This window comes from Mya arenaria, chromosome 5 (genome assembly GCF_026914265.1).
Source record: "Mya arenaria isolate MELC-2E11 chromosome 5, ASM2691426v1".
Classification (NCBI taxonomy): Eukaryota; Metazoa; Mollusca; class Bivalvia; order Myida; family Myidae; genus Mya; species Mya arenaria.
Genome location: NC_069126.1, coordinates 42,538,689 through 42,560,027, shown reverse-complemented (window position 1 = coordinate 42,560,027; position 21,339 = coordinate 42,538,689). Strand labels below are relative to the sequence as shown.

General features: G+C 34.5%; 1 protein-coding gene across 1 annotated transcript in view; it reads left to right on the top strand.

The window, feature by feature from the left end:
* Window positions 1-13,243: 13,243 nt before the first annotated feature.
* The window catches only part of LOC128235725 (lysyl oxidase homolog 2-like), a 34,512-nt gene continuing 26,416 nt past the window's right edge, over window positions 13,244-21,339 (top strand). The window contains exons 1-5 of the mRNA XM_052950526.1: window positions 13,244-13,332; window positions 15,101-15,223; window positions 18,445-18,499; window positions 19,061-19,135; window positions 19,493-19,564. Coding sequence (XP_052806486.1) covers window positions 13,244-13,332; window positions 15,101-15,223; window positions 18,445-18,499; window positions 19,061-19,135; window positions 19,493-19,564 — 414 coding nt within the window. The remainder of the gene's footprint in view (window positions 13,333-15,100; window positions 15,224-18,444; window positions 18,500-19,060; window positions 19,136-19,492; window positions 19,565-21,339) is intronic.

The window sequence follows — 21,339 nt, the reverse complement described above, 5'->3', positions numbered from 1 at the left end:
CATTTTCGTGTAAACGTCTATTTTTGCAGATGCATAAGGATGGCATTTTACCAAATGGTTTACCAGAAGGCTTGGCGGGCAAGGTGGATCTTCTCCCGGAACTGCTAAAGAAGTGGATGGCAAAAAGTATTATTCTCGAACGAAAGTTATTCATTCAGTTGGAAAAGTAGGATTCAATTTACGGTTTAGGGAGAAGGGATATTTTGCCTGCTAAAGTTTTTACTATTACAATATATTCATTTTCATTAGGTTGAAGTGCCTCAAGTGTTTTGCGACTTTCGCTCTTGCAACTGTATTGGTTTAAGTACAGTATTCATGAATGATATGTATTTGGTATAAATCTATATAGTAAGCCCATAAGAGACAGTTCGATAATTAACATAGCTAGAACTCATTCCAGCTTGTGTCAATTTCAACTGTTGAAAAAAGATTCAATTGATTTGAAATGAAGGATGATTTTATCCGAAATGTATACTGACTATACATGATATGCTATTTATTGATATATTATACGGATATATGAGATGAAATTATTCGGACAAATTGCTCCTGACATTGACGATATTAAAAGCAGTGAACATTGATTAAGACCTGCTGGAGAAACAAGTGTGTTCAACAATGGAGTTAAGGACAGAATGTCAAAAACATGGTGTTAATTAAGTGAATCTATTAAACAAAGACACGTGTAAAGGTTTCTTTATTGTTTGAAATCGGTATTTAGTTTGTAAACGGAAGATTAAATTTCCATGTCAATTATGAGTATATTTGGAAAAGATCATGATATTAAGAATATTCGGTTATTTATATCCTCATACCCGTTCTTTGAACTTCATCGGTTTCCCAAGTGCTTCACTCACTGTGACTTCCAAAATAATACCATTGAAAAGTATTGATTTTGTTGTTTTCTATAGGAGGTTATAGAATGGTATTCAGGGAAATATAATTTCGTACGTTTGAGTAAAACGAATTAGAAGGAAATTAATTTCCCTTGTTTATAATGTAATAACCGCCAGGTGGCGATAGATAAGCACGAGGAATTCGTGCGAATATGAATGTAAAGGCATTCAGCTTTGGGGAACCGATCCGTTCACATCGATTCAATTGATTGTAAATTTTACAAGAAAATGTTTATTGTGAAAGGTTTTCAGTTACTATGCAATTTCATCATATGAATGATAAATATGTTTTTCTTTTTTCTTCAAAGAACATAATCATGTAATGTACATTTGTATGAATTGATAAAATACGTATATATGAATCAAAAATTATATGTTTTTCTATACATCTTTGTTAAGGAGCTTATGGGTTATGAGGCCCGACATCTAGTGGTACGAGACAAATCCTGTTAATCTGGATGACAAACGGGCAGAGGTTTCTGAGTTTTTTCCCGAAGGAGGGTTTTATCTCAGTTTTTCCTCGGCCAGTCGACCACGTCTGTAAGCTCCATTTTTGTCAAGCATGTTGTTAATAAGACATACTTTGCTCATGTTGCAAGTTCATGCTGTATGTTTTAATCGGTTTCCCAAGTGCTTCACTCACTCTGACTTCCAAAATAATACCATTGAGTATTGATTTTGTTGTTTTCTATAGGAGGTTATAGAATGGTATTCAGGGAAAATATCTGTTGAAATAGATGTTTGGGATTCACCAACTTAATTTGTTAAGAATGAGACGGTTAAACATTTCGATATTTTGGCATAATGTTCTCAGAAGACAATTCTTAATACTAAACTACATGAGTATTTCAAGATAGTGTTGTTTTTGTCTAAATATCGATGTTCCAATTTTAGTTTAACTTGAAATGGCCATTTAAGTACAGTATCATTATATTTGTTGCTGATGTGATCAATACTCTAAACTTCTGAAATCAAATATTTCTTCGTATAATTATTATAATATTGCAAGAAATAATAAAAAGGGACTGATCTTGTCATTCGGGAGATGTTGTACGGTAATTCAAATTGAAATAAAAGTGTTTTTTTGACGGTAAATATCTTTTAAATTCTGATTGTGAATCCAGAAAATAATATACTTCAAGAATTTAACAAGCTGATCAAAGTTTTAAATGGAGCTAATTAGTGATGTGCTCCCTGAATGTGTACTTTGTATTTTACATGTTGTTGCTGTTCTAAAAATAAGCTGTTTTTGCACCAGCGCCTTCCAACCGTAACTCACAAGATGAATAACCAGAGCAGAACATTATTTGAATTTAACGTATACCAAGGTACATAGTCATATATTAACGTTAATTGAACGTGTCGATATATGCAACGTCTATATGTCGATATGAGTAATCGTCTATTTGGGAAACTATAATATGCAAATGATACAGTACGTCATCCAGATAGGAACGCGATCAGTGCGGCTATCCGACAGCCTATCCAGTCCTATTATCCACCTCAAACTAGTTCACGGTTTTCTTCAGGCCCATTCACAAGGGATGTGTTCGGTCGTGATGTCCGTCGGTCTATTGCCCCGGAGATATGTGTTATGTGGACTATGATGAATGTCCCTAAGAAATTACCAGAGTTCATGCCAAATCACTTTGTTTGCTTGGTTAAAGGGTCTGATGGCCACACTGATCGCTTGGATACCGCATATTCAGGCAAAATCTTCAACAATAATGATGATGATGATGATGATGGTTATGATGATGATGAAATTTCCTCATCTTCAGTTGTTCTTAGCGATGAGGAAATATTTGACAATGTGCGCGTTACACGTATTGAAAATTTGTCGTCATGTTTTGTAGAACATAATCAGGTAGAAAGCAGCACGTGCAATGGTGGATCAAGATCTGCGATGAGCGAAGCATTTTCTCATGACAATGTGATGCCTAATTCAGATCAGTCCCCATCTGTTTATGGCGAAAAGCTGAAATCGCCATGTACTGTAAATCCCATTCAGTTAGAACACCGCATGGAATCTGATGGAAATATATCTGAAAAGAGCGAAACATTTTCAACTGACAATGTGATGCCCAACTCAGATCAGTTTCCATCTGATATGAGCGGACAGCTGAAGTCCGGAAGTTTCCTAGATTTACCGACGATAATTCAGTTACTGACTAATTCAAGTGATGGGTTTCCGTCTGTGCCTGCGGGTCGAAAAGAAAATTGTTACTTCGTAGTCGACAATGGGGAAAATTCAAGGAAACGGGCTGGGAATGGACGTAGTACTTTAACCGATGACTGCGGTGTGTGGGATGCTAGTAAAGGCGCTTCACCAAAAACACATTATTTGTAAGGCACAGACGGAACGCTTAAAAATGTTTACTGGAGGAATGGCATGTTTTGCCAAAAACGTAAAATCCAGGGAAGGTAGAATATTCACTAATGGAACCACAGCCTAGTAAGGACAAAATTGCTGTGGTCCAGAGGTATTATGCTGTTTTGAAGCAGGATTCGTCGTACAAAAAGAGGGTGTCATGGTTTAGTGAGGGTGGTATAGTCAGTAAACTGGCCATTGTCGAGTATGTCGGTAAATTTCCCGGTCTAGCAACTCACGAATACCTAATGCAGAATTTGTACGAACCCCAGCTCATGTCATTCAGGAAATGTCCAATGAACTCACTTCTAAGAAGCCATCTGGGGTGTTTGGTATACTGACCAATAAGTTTGATGAGGTTACACGTCCGTCCAGCATTCAACAAGTTAAGGACCGCAAAAGGCAAATGTCCAAGGCAAATAACACAAGTCAAGGCCCCTCACGCAATGTCGCTGATCAAACAATTCACCTTGAAAACATGGTTGCTCAGAATCATCCATTTGTTCGTTCGGTCATTCATAGCTCCAATAAGAGTCCCTCAATCATACTGTACACTGACGACCAAATGCAGGATTTAAGGAACTTTTGTTGTTCTGGCCAGACTGTCCTTGGCATTGACAAGACATTCAATTTGTGCGACATGCACGTTACTGTCACTTGTTTTAAGCAGTTGTCAGTGGCACGAACTTCATCCAATGAGCATCCAATCTTCCTTGGCCCTATGTTCATTCATGACAACAGCGACTTTGCGTCCTATTACGACTTTCTTAACCACATCAAGGTCAAATTGGACTGTAACCTCGATAGGCTGTTAATAGGTTCAGATGATGAGCGCTCGTTGGTCAAAGCCATTAAATGCTGCTTCCCCAATTCTGAACATATCCTATGTATAAGACACCTTAGACAAAATGCCAACCAGAAATTATTGGACGACGCGGTTACGGCCCGAGACAGGCGCACGCTTGTTGAAAAGGTTTTCGGGGAAGGTGGGATAGTAGATGCCCAGGACGAAATTACTTTCAGTGTCATGTGTTAGGACTTTGAAGTGTTCTGTCAAAGAGTTTGGGCCCCATTCACACGTTACTTTCAGTGCCAACTCAAGCCCCTGCTAAGATCAAAGGTTTTGGTCCCGTGCCTCAGTCTCCCGTTTGTTCATAGGTGGACGAACAATAACTGAGTCAATGAACCATGTGCTGAAAAATGTCATTGCGTGGAAGTCCCGCCCAATCACTGAGTTGGTCAACGTCATATTTGATAAAGTGAAGACAGGCTATAGCCAGTTAGGGTCAGCTTTAGTTGGTAGTGGGGACTTCCGTCTGTCAGAATCTCATAGCCGTTTCCTGGTCTCAAAGACAGTTTGGACTGAGTGGTCAGTTGAACAAAGGCAAAAACATGTGACCAAGTTCCGCAAGTTTGTGACTGAGGCCATTGGATTCATAAAATCGACAGATGGGCTGAGAACGGTTGTAGCTCCCCGTTCACATGGTCAAAAAACCACCAAACTAAGCGTAAAAGGGCGGAACGCACTAGGTCATTTAAGGTCTCAAAGTTGTAGGCTTAATGGCGAATTTAGGTGTTCGTGAGTAACCAATACAGCAGTCTTGTATATATGTTAATATTATATGTAATGTGTGTCACCTTTTGTTCTCTAACTTGTGCAGATTTTCTATTGTGGTTAGCCGACTGTTTGATAAAGTAAAGCATCGCTACTTGCTAAGTAAGACAATATTTCACAGAGTGTAACTGTAAAAAAATACGAAAAGTTGTATATGGTATTATAATTTAATTTAAATTATTTTTCAAGAATTAGCTCATTTAGGACTTTTACTCACTGCAAATTCACATTCAGTTACCAATCAGTTCACATTAAAGTCGGTGACAGTAGCACATGATTTTGTAATGTTTTATTTGTATTGTATCAGATATTGTGTGCAATGCGTTGATGTTGATTATTCTAGCTTTAGGTTAAAAAACAATAATTTTTATTATTATTCGGAGATCGAAGAAACGGGCGGCGGAAAAAATAAAATAAAGTTAGGAATTTGAATCTTTTTTCTTATTTGGGTTTTGCAATATTTAGGTACGGCGCTCCCGTAAAACGAAATATAACAATAACTCTGGCCTAATTGAATTTGAATCGAGCAATGTACTACTATAAAGAACAAAGTGCGTTTTTCATTCCATTTTACGCAAATAATCATTTAGAAATCATGCACACTGTACAAGTAGAACAATAGTGATAACTCTGAGTGATAAGGACCACACCTTACTGGTAAGACATAGTATTTCACCATTGAATAAAACAGTGTTGCTATAAATTATTTCTTAAATGAAATGTGCGTCGGAACCTCTACTAAAAATATGATTCTCTATTTGTCTAATTTAGTGTAAGATCGAAATTCGTCGAGTGAAATATAGCGCCACGAGTGAAAATATAAATCATAGCCTTCACCAGTGAAATGTATACCGATCTCACACTGAAATAAACATATTTCCTTTTTAGCTCGACTATTCGAAGAATAGGTTGGCTATACTACTCGCCCCAGCGTCGGCGTCGGTGTCCGGTTAGTTTTAGGGCAAGTTGGGATTTTCACTTGTAAGTCCAATACCCTATATGCAATTGACTTAATACTTCACACAGTTGTTCAGGACAATCACATGATGAGGTTAGATAACTCTATATTATTATTTACACAGATTATGGCCCCTGATTGACTATGGAACTTAGGTTAAAGTTTTAAGGCAACTTGGAATATTTATTAATAACTTCTATATCCTTTGTTCAATTAACTTAATACTTCACACAGTTGTTCAGGATCATCTCACAATGAGGTGACATAACTCCATATTATCCTAAATACTAGTTATGGCCCCTGATCGACTTAGGTTAAAGTTTTAGGGCAGGTTAAAGTTTTAGGGCAAGTTGGGATTTTCACTTATAAGTCCAATACCCTGCATTCAATTGACTTAATACTTCACAAAGTTGTTTAGGGCCATCACATGAGGAGGTTAGATAACTCCATATTATTCTTTACACAGATTATGGCCCCTGATTGACTATAGAACTTAGGTTAAAGTTTTAGGGCAAGTTGGAATATTTATTAATAACTTCTATACCCTTCATTCAGTTGACTTAATACTTAATAACTCCATATCCTTAATAGAAGTAATGGCCCCTGATTGACGGCAAGTTGGGATTTTAATAAAAAAAAGCTTCTATACTGTTCTTTAAATGCACTTAATAAAATTCAAAATTATTTACGACCATCTTACAACAAGAAACATAACATTTTTAATTTCCTTTGAAAGGCATATTTGTATATTCTTAACCACTTTTTCATAATGGGAAATCAAGTTATTTGAATGACTTGCGTCATTGTTTGGGCGGGCTGGTGGGAGGGCAGCATCAAAATCAACTTATGTATCGAATAATTTTAGTTAGGTTTGACATAAAGATACCAAACTTGGTATTATTACATCGTTATTGTATTCTAAGTTAAAGCGACGTAGTCGAGCGCGCTGCGCTGTCTTACGACGGCTCTTGTTTATCTTATGTATTTCAATGGTTTTAGACTAGTTCAGCATCACGTGAATGATTCATAACGTCATAATTTCATAACGTCAGCATATCTATGGTATATAACTGTCAAAACGTTCTATTGACACGAGGGTTAATATTTCTGTGTTTATCATAGTTTGCACAATAGAGAAACAGGTGCTGACGTCATGTTTTCGCATTTTTATTTTTCTTCTGTAATTCATATTTATTCATTATTTATTCTAGAATATCACCTTTTCCTACACCTATTTTACGTAAAAGTTTTATCATAAAGTATTGAAAAAAAGAAAAAGTGGTGTTGAATAGTGTCTAGTGAAATGCCAGTCAGTTGTGGTCTGCTTCCCTAAATATGGAGCATAATTGCTTTTGTCCGAGCAGTAAACACCTACTTCCGGTTTCGATTTGCAGAATTTGACATACAAAGTATCTCATGGATGCTGTCTCATTTCATGACGGATGTATTGTAGCAGTGAAAACTTTCAACATAAATTTACAAACAATGGGAAAATAAGGATCTATTTATTATGAACTTCTTTTGACTATACCATGGAAGCACATTTTTGACCGAATTACTGACCCCATTCCATAAACATTTTTCAATTAATATTATAGTAATTACGCCCAGCATATATTTAGATGTTTAATGCTAAAAAGGGCATAACTTATTTTTGGTATGATCTGGTTTTTTCCGAATTTGTCCTATGGATTCTGTCCATAATCATTGTGTAAGTTTGGTAATGATCGTAAAAAATATGCAAGTAAAACTGGGAATAACATTAATTATGCGTTGTTTTACACTGATAAAGGTGAATAACTCTAATCTGGCTGTTGAAATACTAAAACTTCGCATTGGAATAATCGTTCATTGTAAATGTTAGTTTATGTTAAAAATAATCATATATTTGGTTTCTAAGCAAATGTAAATTGACGCCACTAGCAGACAAATAAAAATTTCAAATGTATTGTTTTCATGTTATTCGGATTAATCACATATTTATATGAAACCGGATGCAGTTAACTTAACCAGTGTTTCTGGAAATGTCTTAAATGTTCGCCCTCTGGAGGCTGTAAAACAATGTCTACAAATTTTATTATTAGGTTATCTATCATTGTTCGGTTCTATACAGTATGGAGATATATCTGGACGAGTACCCAGTTAAGAGTGGAGACGTGGAAACGTTAGCTAAAATCAAAAATATTTATTTATGTATTTTGTTCTGTATAATAAATGAACATGAATGAATTACTGCTAATTCACCAGCGGTATAATATTGCGCACGAATTAGTTAAAAAGAGATTATGAACATGTATCACTTGTCATGTTAGAAAACTTACAGTAGCATGCACATATTAGTTTTTACTTGATCACGTGCGCAGTCATTTTTAACAAACACAAGCGGTGTAAAATTTTATTAAAATAAGTCAAAAGTTGAAACGCAGCTATAAGGACTTATAACATCAAAACCCCAAGAAGTGACCGCTTAGAGTTACATGATTAAATTCAGTAATTCGGTAGTGATGCCGTCCAAAGAAAAAGGATGCTTAGTTCCCCAAATAAGTTTTTACATATTTTTACATCCTGTACGTTGAAAAAACCCCGGATATACGGGGTTAACTGACCCGTTCAAATTCTTACATTACAATATAGTGCAAATCAAAGACAACTCAAAGCTACTGAATTAATAAACATTAGCTAGAATTGTGCGTTTTCTTTTGTTTTTGAGAAAGTCTTCCTACATGTGTCTTTAACCATTTGTCGAAGTTAAAGAAAAAAAATCATGCTTTCTAGAATTAAGAAATAATACGTTCCGAAGCGTTGTTTATCGTAGAATAACCCGAGGTATGAGTTCTGATGCGTAAGAATATATCACGAAGGCCGTAGTCTGCAAAATCCAGTTATGCCGCCCGGCAGACAAACCAAATTGAATTTCGTTTGAAAATTATAGAGAAATGTATGCATAAAGATTGGGCATAATATTTAGCTAGATTTCAAACAAATTATGCATTTTCTTTTATTCTTATGTCTTCAAAACACTTATGTCTGCAAAACCCGACATTGCCGTCCCAAGCAGACAACAATGAATTTTATTTTTAAATTATAGAAAAATGTATGCTATTTCAAAATATATTAAAGATTAATTATACATTTGTTAGCAAGAATTCAAACAAATTAGGCGTTTTCATTGGGTTTTCTTTTATATCTTCAAGACACTTATGTCTGCAAAACCCGGCATTGCCGTCCCTGGCAGACAAACCAAATTCAGTCTCTTTACAATATTTTAGAAAAATGCATGCTATATCAGAATTTTTAAGATTAAAATATTTACTATAATTTGAGCAAATCTGGCATTTTCTATTGGTTTTTTTTATATCTTCATGATACTTATGTCTGCAAAACCCGGCATTGCCGTCCCTGGCAGACAAACCAAATTCAATCTTTTTACAAGATTAAAGAAAAGTCATGCTATTTCAGAATTTTAAGATTAAGATATTTAGCTAGATTTCCAACAAATCATGCATTTCCTTTTCTTTTTATTAATGTCTTCAAGGGACATCAATGTGCAAAACCCAGTATTGCAGCCCCGAGAGATAAACCAAATTGAATCTCTTCAAATATATAGAGACATGTATGCTATTTCAAAGTTTAAAGATGTTAATTCCGAATTTAAAGATTATCCATAATTCAAACAAATCATGCATTCTTTTATTTCTATGTCTTCAAGACACTTATGTCTGCAAAACCCGGCATTGCCGTCCAAGGCAGACAAACCAGATTGAATATCTTTTCAAAATTATAGAGAAAGGCATGTTATTTCATAATTTAATGATTAAGTTTAAATAAAATAGTTAAGAAATAAAATCGTGTGAAAGCAGAGGTTCGCGGTCAATTAACTAAATAGCTAAACAATCCTTTTTTCTGCAGAAATTCAAATCTTAGAGGGTACTGGTCACCGAGATACCACCACGCAGGTTGAGCTTCAAAAGAGACAAAACCAAATTCACCCAAGATGAAAAGATTTGTCACGAAGAGTCTGTGGTGAAGGCAAATGCAACTTTGCGAGCGCAGCTAGGCCTCGACTTCATCCGGGGCACTAAGAAACTTAAGATTTCCTCGCCACTATGGCCGTGACGGTGTTTATTTGACGCCAGATGGCAACCAAGCACTGTTTTACAATGTCCTGAGGTGGGTAAGCTTCTGCCAATAAGAAAAAAAGCCCCTTTAAGGGCCATGCCAATTGTCCAGAAATAGTACCATTCGATCATATTGTCGTTTACTTTGCTTAAAATAACTTAGGCTTGTAAGTAAAATAAACCTTTGTTATTAAAACTTACTTGTTTCTCTTGAATGCGGCCATGGTCTTGAATATCAAACCGAAACGTAAATATATTACAGGTAAGACTCGAGCTTTGAAATGCAAAATGCAATTTTAACCTAGAAATTCCGGATCAAAGTAGTTTTGAGTTAGAAAATCTTGAGGTTTTATAGAGAGGATGGTGTGTGTTGATAGGTGTTGACGTCTGACGCTAATAGACATTCGTTGTTTTGGGGTTCTGTTGGTCCCTTAAATACACACTATTTAATGATGTGTAGTTGTTGTTTCGTAAATATGGCTTTTTTGTATCATGTTTCATAAAAATAAGACTTACAACTATGCTATATGCTCATAAATTGAATATTTGTTATCATTGATACAAGTATAATATTTCCTTTGATAATATGTTTTGATGCATGTTCTCCTTAGTAATAGTATATATTTGATGTTTTTAATGTATTCTAAATGTAATACAAAATGGTATCTTGACTATTGTATATATGTATGAACATGTTGATTGATGTTGAACTGTATGTTTAAATCCAAATAAACTATTCTATTCTATTCTAGTATTAACATTAGTTATTTGAAACGACTCGTTGTTGCTGTTTGCGTTTCTTTACCCTCGCCACCGGGTAATCCCAAATGGGCGAGCAGTGACTAAAGTTATTTTCGTCTAAAATTATTTCGTCTAATGTTTTGTTGTCTAAAGTTGTAGTTTAGTCTAAAATTGAGTCGTCTAAGTTGAAGTTGTTCTATTCTGTTTTGTTAAAAGATTAGCCCACGGATTCTCGCCGGTCTACCGACCGTGAAATTATGATACGATATAAAAACTAAGTTTGATTGTCCAATGGTTTAACCAATAGAAGTCAACGTATACTAGACTGGTTCGATGATCTTTTAAGGGTATATTAAGTTGTCAATTTGTTTTACAGATCATTCTTATTAAAACATAAGTATGTACACAATCCTTGGAGATTCGTGGGTTAGTCATATAGAGCGCCATGTGAAATTAGGCCAGTCTGATGGCAAACTGTATGATTACGAGACCATCTGGCTCGGAGTACCAGGCCTCACTTGTGCCAGGATAACGTGTCGACTTCTTACAGAAGCAACAAGATGAAAAGGAAGCCAGATGTTGTAATTCTAAACATCGGCGGAAATGATATGGCTTCCCTACATTTACCAACAGTAGTTGTGGCGAATATTCTTAATATCCGACAGCAGCTTCTGCAACACGGCGCCAATAGGGTACTGGTCACCGAGATACCACCACCCAGGTTGAGCTTCAAAAGATACAAAACCAAATTCACCCAATATGAAAAGATTTGTCACGAAGAGGCTGTGGTGAAGGCAAATGCAACTTTGCGAGCGCATCAAGACCTCGACTTCATCCGGGTCACTAAGCAGATTGATTTCCTCGCCACTATGGTCGTGACGGTGTTCGTTTGACGCCAGATGGCAACCAAGCACTGTTTTACAGTGTCCTGAGGGGGGTAGGCTTCTGCCAATAAGATAAAACGGCCCCTTTAAGGGCCATGCCAATTGTCCAGAAATAGTACCGTTCAGTCATATTGTCGTTTACTTTGCTTAAAATAACGTATGCTTGTAAGTAAAATAAACCGTTAATATTAAAACTTACTTGTTGTGATTTCTCTTGAATGTAGCCATGGTTTTGATTCACAAACCGAAACGTAAAAATATTACAAGTAAGACTCTAGCTTTGAAATGCAAAATGCAATTTTAACCTAGAAATTCCGGATCAAAGTAGTTTTGAGTTAAAAAAATATTGAGGTTTTATAGAGAGGATGGTGTGTGTTGAAAGAAGGTGTTGACGTCTGACACTAATAGACATTCGTTGTATCACCTACCTGAAAACATTCACAAATTACCTGTGTCATGGGCCCCTCCTTATCTGAGTAACCCTTACGAAACTCAAGTGGCATGCAATAATTGAAATACACAACGTTACTTGACTTTTTTCACCTGAAAATACATGGGATATTTGAAAACAATGTAATACAGATTTTTTTTTAGAAAATATTCAATAAACAATTAAAAAATGATACTTTTTGAGAAGTACTTTAAAGCAAACAAAAATATTCAATCTTGTGCAGGTGTTATTTAATAAAGTCGAAACTCGTTTTCTCGTGGCTCGATATCCTCGTTGGCTCGAACCAGATTAAAGGGACCGATTTTTACTCTTTGTTCATATAACATTCGTTCGGATGGCTCGTTATCTTGAGGGTCGATATTTCTCCACGCTCGAAGTCATTTTTACGGTTCCAAGTAAGAATATCACACTTCGTTATGTTTGCTTGAGTTAATGTCATTTTCGCGGGTTCAGTTAAGAATCTTACACCTTGATTTGTTTGCTTGGCTTCATTTAGCACAAGATGCGAATCGATTAAAATAGCTTGACTGGTATAATAGTTATTACCAAATTTAAATGGTTTTACAGTTTGAATAAACATGCTATCACTTTAGTTATGTCTCTAATTGTTATCCATCTATAAATTTCTAAGTCTTTAGATATAACTTTTAAGCTATGTTTGTGTTACCACTGTTTAAAATTGCTTGTTTGTTTCGCATAAATGTATTTTTATAATAAATAAAACAAATCAAATGATACTTCCTTAGTATCGAATAAGTCATGTTACGGAGATAGCGTAGCCAATAACAAACGCTGTAAACAATACTTTTGTAATTAATACAAAAATAACATTCTGTAAGCAATCCCGCTTGGCTCGATATTCTCGAGGTTCGAAGTATTTTGGCCGGTCCCTAAAATATCGAGCCATCGAATTTCGACTGTTATTAACTTTAATGACCAGTACAATGATATCACAAATCATCAATAGATTAAAAAGATTAATGTATTAAAAGATTATTTATACTTTTACAACAAACTGTAATACTTGTATGTAACAAATTAAGTGCATCAATTATCTAATTTATATTATTCAATACAATATCTGTTATTGCTGAGAAACAAATAACATGTTTATAGCAAATAAAAAAACAAATTGATTTTTTTTATTTTAAAGTTATTATTCATACATGTTATTATGTTCAAACACCTTTCTATTCACATATACTGACAATGACGGACATTTTATCAAGGCCATCCACATTGAGCCATAGGGACAAGTTTATCAGAATCAGCGCAATTATATCGAGAGAGGGATTGAGGTAAATATCATATCATTTGTATCTTGTCATGTACACACTGTATACTCGGAAACCATCATGCACTATAATGCATTAACAATGATGTATAGATCGGCCTCATAAGTTTGTATAAATAATTCTAGACTTTTTAAAGGAAATACTGTGTTTGCTGATGTTTGTGTCTAGTCTTGTTTATTGGGCCAGTTTTATGTTAACCCTTTAAGCTCATAAGATTGCGTAGACCTTAACCGTGCTTTAAAAGCATGAATACATTGTAAAGAGAGATGAAATCATCATCATCATCATCACTGGATTATAATGAGGAGTGCTTGCCTTGCCGGTGTCAAGTCAAGTCAAGGAGTGTTGAGGATATCTAAGTTATAAAAAAACAACACTTAAACGTTAGGCTAAATCAAGCCAGGAACTTCTTACTACTAAAACTTGTAAGACAATATTACAAGAAACTAAAAACGTGAATTATTAAGAAGATATACTTTTATAATTACGGATTTTCCAGAACCCCAGGAAAACAACCGTATATGTTGTGGTGTGGTAATGAAGTCAAAATATCAATTTAGACGCCACATGTATGATGATTTCTGCATTTAAATAATAATAAAATCAATACAAAGTATGAGACGTGATTCTACCTATGCGAAATTAACCACCTGGTTGTTAGCAGAAAACCAGGCCTCAAAATATGGCTAAATCAGTTGGTTTTAATTCTAGCACACATGTTGATTAACAAAGCGTCAAATTCAAAACCAAGCCTTAACCAAGCGGAAAAGAGAGGACTATATGAGAGCATTATGCAAATGGGCTGGTTCTGAAATCCAGCTGGTTTTTGTAAAAAAAGGCGCGAAATAAACCAAGCGTCAAAAAACAGGCGTGAAAATTGGCATCAATCCCAAGGAAATTAAAACTTAACCAGGCCCGTAATTGCTGTGGATTGCAGATGAAGACAAAGAAACAACTCCGACTCAACAGTTTAAAATATAAATATATGATCTGTTGTTTGTTTCTACCTACTAAAAATGTTCGGATATATGATGGAGGACATAATGATAGCACTTTGTCGTTAACTATTTCTTTTATAAATGATCATCATAAACATAATCGATGTTAAAGTTGTCAATTTCGATTATGTTAATAATGTCTTCATATTTCACGGCTCCTAAGTTATCAGTATCGATGTGTATCCATGGATTTATGGTTGTAGACCATATTATGTATTTTATTGTTTTAATTTTATGGTCATGTATACAAGTCTAACAGTGAAACAACTGTGTGCTTCCACTGCGTAAACTGTTACGAACACCCGCATCACTGCGTCGACACGTATAAAATAGACACCGATGAAGGATATGGATATAAATAACGAGGTTCATGTTTGTTTGAGTTCCGTTCTAGATCTGTTTTAGTTGCCGTCAATATGTACATGTTTTAAGTTGCTCTCTTATGTATGTATAGCAAAATAATGACAACAATGATGACATCATTTATAGCCATGTTCTGTTTCCATTTACCATACAACATGTTCTTAGAATATGCATTATATATGGTAGTTTGCGCATAACACTTAAAAAAATTCTGATTATTATTTAAAAAAAAAAGATTTATCATTTGTGTTTTCAATTTGAAAAGGCATAACGCAGAAAATGACACATAACTGTCTGCTATTTTGATCTAAATTTGTCAACAAAGCATCCATTATTAAGAATGCATTTCACATAGAAAAGTATTGCCTAAAAATGTTATACAAATTTAGTGAATTATTGTCGATTAACAGCAACCAGGGTATGCACAGAAGGTCTGAGAACTCAAAGGTAGCCACCCTAAGGCTCCTAAACGAGGCAGCCCTCTGGTTTAAGGAGCAGGGCGTATGTGTTTTAAGGACATTGAGGGCCCTTAGGTAGGAACCTTGAGGCTCATAGACACCCTGAGGCTCCTAGACGTTCTAAAACCCAGCAGTCTGCGAAGTAGGACGTTTTCGAGTTCATATCGATCCTAATTTGTAAGGCCTAGAAAAAACACAATGCGCTTCAAGTAATTTAGTACAGGACAACTATCCAAGTAAATATAAACAATAGACAGTCCGGACTACCAAGTTGATTTGTACATTGCTTGCATTATTTTTTTTAATATAGTAACATTTTCTTTAGCTGTTTAGTTGATGATGCTATTCATTACATGCTTGCCAAGTTTTTCAAAATCAGCTTGACACATTTCGTATAATTTGATAAAATTACACATAGAATTGCAGTACTTGCCGTGTGAAATGGCAGTCTATTTCACGATTTTTCCTTCCTACATCTCCTTTTCCGAAAGCAGTCGCTTAAACTACCCCAAATCTTCATGTACGAGAATGTATGAATGTAGCTATTAAACTAGTGAATTATTATACAGTACAGGAACTAAAATGCATGGTTTACTTCAGATATATTTGTCAAGTTGCACATATACACAAATAATACTGCTCAAGCAAACAACGTTGTGTATACTGGCAAAAAGCATTTACAAGTAATCACTTCAAATATGTCTGTATATGCTTTAACGAATTCATAACGCAACGGTAAACGCAACGCTATACGCAACGGTAAATGTTGCAATATTTTTACCGGCCGATTAGGTTGTGAACCGTTGCATGTTGCACAGCGCGATTGCAAATGACAACGTTTCCTGCGTTTCATAGTCATATTTCAATAAGTTAATCCCTCAGGGCAAAAAGCAGGCCCCAATTTCACGAAATGTCTTAAATCCCTCGTAACAGGATTAAGCTTATCTCACTATTTTTGTTATTCTATAAAATGTGTTATATTAACGTCTTCTAGAAGTTTTGCAAACTATTCAGAAATAATCAATATGATTATCAGAATAAACCGTTTTTCTTTATCAAAATCCTAAGTATGTCATTTGGCTAATTGAAATAATCCCGAACTGCGAAGCAATCCCGACCTGGCACTTGTGTCACAAGTTAAGATCCTAGTCAAAACAGGTACAAACTTAGTTGCAGCAAAAATAAGCTCTTCCGGTATATACTACATATCGTTTCATTGTGCATATTGACAAAGATGCATTGATATTTCTTTTCCTAGAGGATTATCCCTTATAGATGATGCATACAAAATAATTGCCTAATTCTGATTAATGATATTTCAATATATTCAAAAAATATAAGTTTAGCAACAATATCCATTTCCGAGTACCCTATGCTGATCGGTCTGCTCACCGACCATCGGTCTTCAAGACCTTGTCGGCGTTTCTGAACGGCCACATCACCACATGATTCTGGAAATGATGGTACCTTGACGAAGGCAAATTTTCAAGCGACTCGGAATATATCATATCATATATATATGAAGACTATATTATTACAATTGTATTAGTTGTGGCAAATCTAATCAGGAAGTATGAGAGTTGATCTTGAAAGCTTATGATGTATTTAAGGAGATGTCTACTACAAGTTTATTCCGAAGCCATTGAAATTGACATATTTTCACTTGTAGCCATCATTATAGGTAATACGTAAGGTAAGTTTTATTTGATCTTTCCCAATATTCATAAAACATGATAAAGAGATGCTTTTTAACTCGAGGGCTGACTGCGATGCAAACGTCGATTGAAGGACCAAAATTGAAAAACGGTTTAAAAAATGTATTTATTTAGTTTCGAGGCTCAATATTTGGCAAGCATAATTCATATATCCGTTGCAACATGTTAAGCTGGAATTAGGAGTTGACCAATTTTTACAAAATATTTTATGAGATTTTGAATCAAAATTCCCGGAAATTTCATACAAAATAAATATGTTTATTTATCGGAACTACCAAATCAACAATGACTTGAGGCTTTGTGGTGATTGCAGCTATTAAAAAAGAAATCTGCATTTGTGTGTACAGGAAATGAATTTCATCAACTATGTTCCATTATTCTTTTAAATATTTTTCTCATTTGAAAATATGTCATCAAAAACTCTCAAGACATTGTTGATCAGGTTACAAAAGTCTGTAGCATTTGACACGAAAACATTTCTAAAATAATGTGTATGCCTTTTGATAAAAACAAAACTGAAATAAAATATTTTGTTAAATTTCTATAACTCCTTATTAACCCAAATCATTTCATCAAAAATGTGTTTCACTCCAATAAAATGATCGTTCCTAAAAACCTAATAGACATGAACTTTTGAAACGTTTTATTTTTTATCTTCCCCACCCATCTTTGCATTGTGGCCGACCCTTAACTCGAGTTCTTAAATGTTCAGTCATTTTAAAATAAATGTTACACTTTAAGTGTTTTAATAACATAAAAGCATGGAAACTATGACATATAATGATTGAAAATATTTTTTTTAAAACACACTATTATAATTATCATATGATCTTTCCGCTCCCTAAAATAATGATAAAATGACTTATTGTCAGGAAATGACTTACCTCCATCCTGACGTGGGCAAAGCAGGGAATTACCTCCATCCTGACGTGGGCAAAGCAGGGAATTAAGAGATGCTTTCTACAAAACTGAGGAAATTGCGAGTGCAATATGAGCAAGCAATGAATTACAATGTATGAAATTCAAGTATAAAATAGAGTAAAAAATAGAATTCCTATCGACGTGAAGTACTTTCATGTAAGGTTGAATATATGAGTATTTTTGTAATAGGCAATATAACAACTCAACATATAAAAAGCTGCAATACAAGAGTATGTTTCTAAATGTTGTCACATGAACCAAAATTTGTGTTTAAAAGTGTTTGTCCAATATTTTAGATAAATTAATATATATATTTTTGTTTGTATGTGCTGAACAGTATTTGTTGAAAGTAAAGGAGGGTACAATTAGTTTTTGTTATTTTCAGTGATCTTCACATATCCTTTAAAGGAAATATGATACGGGGTATCTTAGGTTGCTATGATGAGATATACATCTTTTCTGTCCTCCCACAGGTTGACGGCGGTGTGATTGGTCTTCAAGAGATAAACGAATCTCTGATAAAAGAAAAGGTCTTAAAGTTTCTTGTAACTAAATGAAATAGGAAGAAGTCAATGGTACCATACCTGTGGGAGGTACATTTTTAGGAACTATCATTATTTTTACCCCAATGTTAGCAAAAAAAAACGTTGTCATTTTCAGAAGAACACACGAGAATGTCGACCAAGCCCAGATGACCCTGACGCCAAAGAGGAGTGTCAGTTCTTAGAGCTGAGGTGGCAAAGCTTAGGAGGAAGTTGGTATGTCAAGAATGATTTATGTCTGCTGAGATTTTGTTAATTATTTTCCTACATTTCTTTTCACTTTCTGTAAACATGTGTAGTAAAGATGAAATCTAGCAAATGGAACTGCAGAAAACGCCTTCAACTGGTGCAATTAGTATACTGAAGTGTTAAGAATGAACAACGCTTTAAATTAAATCTGTTTAAAAGGCGGTGAAGAAATCTGAAAAACACTGCTTTAAAGGTGATACAGCTTCCATATTATCCATCATGATTTATTAAACAACACTGTATGATTTTTTCTTTGCATAATATATCCAGGATGTGATGAAATATTATAATTTGTTCTCTTGTTTTCATCTTTCTGTGCGCATGCACTGCTTAATATTTAATTATCACTTTGTTAATATGTAGCAACTCATACTCTTGTATTGCTTATTGTTTAACATGTGTATCAATCTATTTTGTATATCTTTATGATGAGAAACCGTAATGGTTTAAATCGAATAAATTCTGTTCTGTTCTGTATTTCACAGGCACAGAAGGCACGGAAGGTGGCATGCCTTATAGAGGAGCTTGCTAAGACAAAGCAGACTAGTCACAATGGCGAGGTTAGGACTGACAAAATATTGTATTAATTTTTAGATGGAATCGATTTAATTGTTATTCACTTTAATTGGTCTCGAATGAGAATTAAATTTCTTTTTGCAAAATGGTAACCACTATTAATATGAGGCAAAGCTTTATGACAATAATGGTACAGGTAATACATTTCATAGAATAACTTTTTTTATAATAAATTTTATATTAGGCCATAAAACGTACCTAATCACTCACTAGTTACTACTATAATTCAGTAAAAAGGTGTTTTCCGATGAAATTCAGAATGGACAATGAGTAAAATATTGACAGTAAAATACTGAAATTCTTACAGAAAATTTGATTATTATAAACTAAAATTGTTTCAGGCCCGATTCTTAAACTTTGAAAGTCCAATTACTGGAAATCGGACTTGTCGGATCAGCCGACCTGTATTCGCCGTAAGTGAAACAGTGTTCACAGTCCAAGTTTTTTTCCAATCATTCAATTTAATTAAAAAAAAAAACCTTCCTTGAAATTTTAAGTCACATTTTATTACATGTGCTTTAAAAAAAATCTTACTGTATCCATGCAAATGTTGGAATATGCCATAATATCGAAGGACCGTTTTGATTGATCCATGTTTTCTTTAGCAGCCTGACAGTGACAATGATGAGGTCTCACTCGCAGGGTCGTCCATCTCAGATTTTGATTTCCATACGCAGGCACCTTCCTTCAAGACATCTTCACCATCAACTCTCTACCAGATATTAACATGGAGCCCGAAATGCCACCAACATCAACCAGCAACACTGCAAAATCAGACATTATTGACACACATCAAAAATAATCTTCAACGGCAACAAACTGCAATATCTCCAATCCAGAAATTGATGATATCTTCCTAACCCCAGAAGCCACAACAATTGTCAATACCATCAAAAAGCATTATCAGAGGACAGACCGAAAGCAATTCAAATAGCAGAACCAGATGCCAATTTAAAAAGGGTCACTTAAAATTGGTTTACCGGGTTAAGAAAATAAATAAACAGGTACAATCTAAAGAGATAAAATATGATGAAAATGCACTTTAATTGTTAAATACATTGGTTGTATTATCAGACTTGTTGCAATATACCAACCCGGAATGGAAGCTTGTTATTAAGAGATATCAATAATTTCAAACCTTAGCTGTTGTGAAAATTATACAGAATGATGTTTTTCTATGACACTCGTGAACTAAAATCATGATCTTACACTGAACAAATAAAATTTTACTTTCAGGAAATATTCAACGTCGGTGATTAAGTCAACGCCTTGTTTAAGAATTTGGCACCAGGGAACAGTTTTGATGAATTCTACCCTGGAAATGTTCTTGAAATCCTTCTGTCTGGTATGTCCTTTTTATGTTCTAGTTTATTGATTCTGTGCTAAATCATTTATTCTTTGTAGACATCCGTTAAAATATTTCTGAGATACTCAATACTCAAAATTGTTGATAGATTAGATTGTATAGTTGTAAAATGTAACCGAATCTAAAGTTATATATGCAACACCATCAAATACCGTGTATAACTGTTGATTTAGGTCGGTGTTATTAATTTGCATTAATATATAAAAAACATACCTGAAAACTTGAGCAAAATTAACTATGACTGTGTTTTCTCGTTATAGGTGATATGCTGAAAATCAAATTCAGAGATTGTGCAAGGACAGTTCCTAGTGATCATGTTCAACGTAGGAAAATGGCTCTCAACACAGGTCTTTTAACAATTCCACAAAACAATACATGAAATAATTTGTGACAAGGACCAAGATCCTCAAAAAGAAATAACAAATATATCAAAGAATTCAGACTTTGAATCATTGGTAATAACATTAAAAATGTTAATAATAAAAATAGTTGCTGTAGTTAATTTATCAATGGCAGAAAATGTAGAGCAGACTGTTGGTGTAAATTTGATATGTATCTTGTGCTTGTTATTAATTTATAGAGATTGACTGTTTCTTTACATATTGTTTTTTAACAATTAAAGAAATAAAAAAAATAATTAATGGATTACAGATTTAAATATTTCTAACGACCCCATGTATCAACAAGAGCATTATAAGCAAAGAACATTTACTTGTAAAACCATGCTCATGAAACATATCTGGTAATAAGGACATAGAAATGTTTAAGTTTCAAAATGTGACACTTTTACACCCAGTATAAGAATTATTCTTCATTAATCCA